Source organism: Hypanus sabinus, chromosome 4 (genome assembly GCF_030144855.1).
Source record: "Hypanus sabinus isolate sHypSab1 chromosome 4, sHypSab1.hap1, whole genome shotgun sequence".
NCBI lineage: Eukaryota > Metazoa > Chordata > Chondrichthyes > Myliobatiformes > Dasyatidae > Hypanus > Hypanus sabinus.
In genome coordinates, this window is record NC_082709.1 from 15,038,802 (window position 1) to 15,044,801 (window position 6,000).

At 40.6% G+C, this 6,000-nt stretch overlaps 1 protein-coding gene across 1 annotated transcript in view; it reads left to right on the forward strand.

The window, feature by feature from the left end:
* The window catches only part of LOC132392511 (adenylate cyclase type 10-like), a 133,170-nt gene extending 127,722 nt beyond the window's left edge, over positions 1-5,448 (forward strand). Inside the window, exons 32-33 of the mRNA XM_059966463.1 lie at positions 3,632-3,820; positions 4,423-5,448. Of these exons, the coding sequence (XP_059822446.1) occupies positions 3,632-3,820; positions 4,423-4,632 (399 nt within the window). The 3' untranslated portion in view covers positions 4,633-5,448. The remainder of the gene's footprint in view (positions 1-3,631; positions 3,821-4,422) is intronic.
* The last annotated feature ends 552 nt before the right edge of the window (positions 5,449-6,000 follow it).

Genomic DNA, 6,000 nt, shown 5'->3' on the forward strand with positions numbered 1-6,000 from the left:
TCTGAAACATCGGAACCCTGGAACATTAAGCTGCCAGTCCTGCCCCTCCTGTAGACAAGTTTCACTAATGGCTACAATGTCATAATTCCACGTGTCAATCCCCACCCTCAGCTCATCAGCCTTCCCCACAATACTCCTTGCATTGAAATAGATACGCCTCAGAAGATTATTACCACCACACACAGCCGTTCTATTTTTGACTTTGCATGAAACTTTAACACAAGTCATTTTCACCCCCGTTCCACTATCTACTCTGTCACTCCAGTTCCCATCCCCCTGCAAATCTAGTTTAAACCCCCCCCCCCCCCCAATAGCACTGACAAACCTCCATGCAAGGATATTGGTCCTCCTGTAGTTCAGGTGTAACAGTAGGAGTCCATGGCATAAAAATGTTTGGGAACTCCTGGCTTTGAGGGATATAGGCTGAACAAAGTAATTTGCAAAACCTAGGATAAGGGGGAGAAATATATCACAATTCTGACTTTCCGCAATGTGTAAGAGCTTTGGGTGCTTGTACAGTACATTACTTAGCCCAGTATACCCAGTCTCTGAACTTGCATTGCTATGCAGATTAATTATGTGACTCTTCTAATTGAGTATCAGGCCAGTGCTGAGGGTAGAAAGTTGATTGTGAGAGAGTGAGCAAAGAGAAGGCATTGACTGTCAAGGTTAGGTATTTAGCCTGTCTTTCATTGTGAGTAGATATCTCCTGTGCCCAAAAGTAGGGGTCAAAACCAAAGGGGAAAGACTTAAAAGGGACCTGGGGTCCATCTTTTCACACAGAGGGTGATGAGTATCTGGAATGAGCTGTCAGTGAAAGTGGTTGAGACAGTTACAATAGAATAATTTTAGTCATATATACAGGGGCTAGGCTTAGACCAGGGGTTCCATGGACCTCTCAGTAAACAGCAGTGGTCCCTAGCATAATAAAGATTGGGAACACTTGGCTGAATACAGTAACTTGGGACTAGCTGGATGGGCACTTGCTCGGCATGGATTTAATGGGCTAGTGGCCCTTTGATAGGAGACTATCCCTAACATCAGTCTACATTTTGTTGACCTCTGCATTGTATGACGAGTGGCAATGGAAGTGAGCACTGCGATCTTCAGTGAGCTTCTAAGCACATGAAGTAACAGTCATTAATAAAACAGCTGACCATGACTGGACGTGGCAGACTGATGCCCTGGCGTGAAAGTACTTTATCACAACATAACCATTTTCTTCTCTGCTTATTCTGATTCTACCTCAGCAAGATCTTTCCCTTCAATTTTCAAGCTTATGGAATTTGGCATTGTTGCAGACTTGATATTAGAGGCAGTAATGTTCAGCTCTCATGTTGATATTTGAAATGTTATAACGAGGTCTGGGAAGGAGTAGTAAATGTATCGTGTGAGTGCTGCTGGCAACAATTCTTATCATTTTGCTGATAATTGAGAGCAGATTGCCAAAGCAGCATTTGAAGTTGAATTTGCTCTAATATTTGTAGATTGAAAGTTACCAGATATGGCCAACCTTACACCATTGTACTTACTGGCATTGAGGGCTGCATGAAGATGCTCCATCTCTGGTGGTGTTCAGGGCTCTCTGCAACATGTCAGTTGCTTCCTTTTGGTTTTCACTACTGTCAGTCATGCAAGTCCTGGGTGGAGTCTCAGGAATACCATCGCATACAAATATAGAAGGATTCTTCATTGTTGTTTGCATAACAGTTTTGTTTTGCCAATCAGGATTGTTAGCCCTGAACCTGGAGGACTGGTGGACTACTGTTAGTGTGGCCTCTACTCTTTGACCCCTGTTTGGCATGGCAGAAAGCCATGACTCCAGCCAACATATCTCTGAGTCATTGAGGTACACAAATCTCCAAACCCTATGAGAAGGTTATGGTCCTCTTGGAGGTTTTACCATTGAATTACTGAGCGAGAGGCATAGTAGGTTCTTGAGCATATGTCTTCAGCACATTGTCTGGAATGTTGTTGCAGTCCACTGCCATATCTAGTGCATTGTACTATTTATTGACTTCATTGGAGTGAGTTAAATTGACAAATTTTGGCACTAGTGATAACAAGGCTGAGACCAATTTGGGTTGTGGATCTGCACACACTTAACTGCCTGTAAAATTTGACTTGCTGCTGCAGCAGCTTGGCATTCTTTCATTTAAAACAATGTATATGTGAATTTGTGTATATGTCAAAGAGAATAAAACTAAGAATAGTGTGATTGTGTATTTGTCGTAATTGTTCTTCAAAGGTATTTAGATGTTAGAAGTAGTGCAGACAACATTGGTAAGAAAATGTGAAGCCTTATAAGGTTGGAGGATAAAGGAGTCTTTCTCTGTTTAATGATACAAAAATTACTAATGTAACTGTTTCAGGGTGTTGTAAATTTGGGCAATGTGTCTGTCAGTGAGTAGTGCTGTGAAATATGAACATGGGCAGAAGAGATGTAATATATGATCCCGGACTTGTGCATGAATGTTGGTTTGGTTCTTGATTGAGATTGTTGGTAGTTGAGCAGACACAGTATGTAGCATCTGAAAGTTCATGAAGGTGTTCAGAATTTGTGAATATATTAGTTTTGAATCTCAGTGCTGAACATTATGAGACAAGTTAACTGATACATGAAATCTTCCAGATTACTAAAATAGAGTTCTAATAATTATCTTTGGCCAGGTGGCATTTTATCAGTATCACCTAAAATGACTTTATTGAAAAAATCCTATTGCTGGATACATTTGCTAAATGAAAGGGAGCACCTTGACGTGGTGGAGATCTTGGCTATGAAATTGGGCTCATAAGTATAAATTGCTTCCAATTGAACGTGTAATCTGTAAAATCATAACCAAAGAAAACTTACATCTCTTGATAAATTATGAAATGTATTTGGATGCTGTAAACCATGTGGGCTCCCTCCGGGTCCCTCAGGCAGGCAGTTAGGGGTTGTTTGTTGTGGGCATACTCTGTTGGAAGCATGGCAACAATTGTGGGCTGCTTGGCACAGCCCTTGCTGATTTGATTTGACGCAAACACCACATTTCACTCTGTATAGATGTCCATAGGAGCTGGTATGTTTAAACAGTCATATCTCACCACTATTTCCAGCTTGACAATTAGGCCGGACAATATCTATCTATTATCTGTACTTGGTCAAGCTAGCGTATGTTAAGCAATATTCCAATGCAGTTCTTCCATTTCCATCCAATATCTCTCACCTTTCTTAAATGATAGACTATTCTGTCAGTTTCTTAGATAGTGTGTGTAATATTTTTAACAATATCTGGGCTATCTCAAAAGAAATGCAGGGTATTTAGAAATTATTAAACCCTGGAAGAAGCTGGGTTTTGCTGTATTATAAAAATAAATTATAAATTTGAAATACTTTTAAATGGTATAAAGTTATTCTGCTTAATTGCTAAGTTACATTACTGCCTCTTCTATAATTCTAAAGTCCAGTTGGTTTATGAGAATTTGAACCGAAGCATTTTTGAAATGTATATTTAGTTAACATTTCGAATAGAAATTATTAACCTGAATCAGACAGCTGATTCCTTGCTCAGTGTGAAGAGTTTGTGAATTATTGTGTTTTCTTTAGTAAATATAAAATTTAGTAAAGTATTGTATTTTATTTCAATAGTACCTACGTGAGTTCAGACGGCGATGTAATACCACTCCAGTTTTTTATGCTCGATTCTTGCACTTTAAAGCTTATTGCCATGTATTGGCTGGCCAATTGGGACATGCAAATCAACTTCTGGAGCGTGCTTTAGGAATGAGCAAAGCACATGGAAATGTACTGGAGGAAGAATGGATAAAAACCAATCGAGTAGGTATTATTTCCATGTAGTTCAGGAATTGCACCCTACATGAAAATTTGGCAAAGAGGTTAAGATGTTCATTCTAATCCAGACTGATATTTTCATTAATGACTGCCTTTTCCTGAAACTCATTGCAATATCTGCAGGCAACCTCTCAACACTTGCCCAACGTGGCCTTCAAATTATCTGACGCTCCTAGCCCTTCAAGCTGAGTTGCCACAACAACCCCACCAGCCTGACTTAACCCTAGTTTAATCATGGGACACTTTACAATGACCAGTGAACCTACCTGGTGTGTCTTGGACTGTGAGAGGAAACCAAAGTATCTGGGCAAAAGCATTACAAGGGGAGGACAGACAGTGCAGGAATTGAACTCTGAACTTTGGAACACCCTGGGCTGTAATAGTGTCGCGTTAATCACTACATTACCATGGTGTTCAATCTAATTTTGATCTTGATTTTTCCAAAAATGTGCTTACTCTCTACAACTCATCTCTCTGCTGATATAAAATGATTGGGGAATTATTATTAACATTGCTTAATATTGCAAGGCATCAAACTTCAATGAACGTTGTAAAATTCTTACAATTTGATTCAAATGTGTTATCAGGGGGCATGGTTCACTGAAGAAGAGGACCAACAGCATGAGAACTTATGGTTGGCCGTAGCTGAAAACATGCCAACTTGGGAAGAAGGAAGAGGTGTAACTCAAGCCTCTAGGTACCTTCTACTGCCTATAACAGACATGCCTGATACCAATTTAGATGGAAGTCTACTAGAGAATGAGTCGGAAAGTGACTTGGTATGCATACCATACTAATCAAACACAGTATTGTGAGGCCTCAAGGTGATCAATTGTCACTGACAGTTCGAACTATTGTTACTCTGTGATATTTAGTAGTAATTTTCATTCCGTAAAATAAAGTGGATTTAAAATGAAAGACGAGATTCATAGCTCGGTTTAGCTGCAAGTTTGTAAGGTTGTTTGCTGAATCTGGAGGTTAGATCACAAACGTTTCGTCACCAGTCGAGGTGACATCATCAGTGCACCATTGAGTGTTGTTTCTGTCGACTGCTCGTGTTTATATTGGTCTGACTCTTTACTGTGATTGGTTGACTGTTGCGCTGGACTCTAGTTTCCATGGGTCCCGGCCAACTGGATAGCTGAGTGATCTCTCCTGGTCTGTTTCCCTGTTTGTCAGACATTGTGAGCATTGGTTCCTCAAGTGTCCGCAGCTCAACTATTTGGCTCCAATCTCACAGATGCATAAGTCTGTAAATCGTGAACAGTTCAATATGGTTGTGAATAGAGTCTTCCTTTGAGAACCATGCTTCTAAAAATTCTCGATCTCTTGTTTTGTGGTTCTGCCGGGATTTTTGTAACAGTGGATTTAACTTAAATATGTTTGTTGACTATAACTCAGTGTTTAGCACCATCATTCCTATAATTCTGATCGATAAGCCTCTGTACCTCCCTCTACAATTGGATCCACGACTTCCTAACCAGAAGACCACAATCTGTGCAGATTGTTGATAATATCTCCTCCTTGCTGATGATCGACACTGGTGTACCTCTGGGATGTGTTCTTAGCCCACTTATCTACTCTCCCTCTTCCCATTACTGTGTGGCTAGGTATAGCTCTGTAAATATGCTGATGATACAACCATTGGCGGTAGAATCTCAGATGGTGACGAGAGGGTGTACAGGAGCAAGATATACCAGCTAGTTGAGTTACGGCAACAACCTTGAACTCAACGTCAGGAAGACAAAAGAGCTGATTGTGGACTTCAGGAAGGGTAAGGCGAGGGAACACAAACGAATCCTCATAGAGGGATCAGAATAGTGAGAGTGAGCAATTTTAAGATCCTGGGTGTCAAGATCTCTAGGGATCTACCCTGGTCCCAAAGTATCGATACAGCTATAAAAAAGGCAAGGCAGCAGCTATATTTCATTAGGAGTTTGAAGAGATTTGGTTTGTCAACTAAAAACTCAAAAAACTTCTACAGATATATGGTGGAGAGCATTCTGTGAGAGGCTGTATCGCTGTCTGGTGGGGGGGGGGCAGCTACTGCACAGAACAGAGAGAAGCTACAGAAAGTTGTAAAATTAGTCAGCCCCATCTTGGGTGCCCAAGAGCATCTTTCAAGAGTACCCAGGAACATCTTCAAAGAATACTCAAGAGCATCT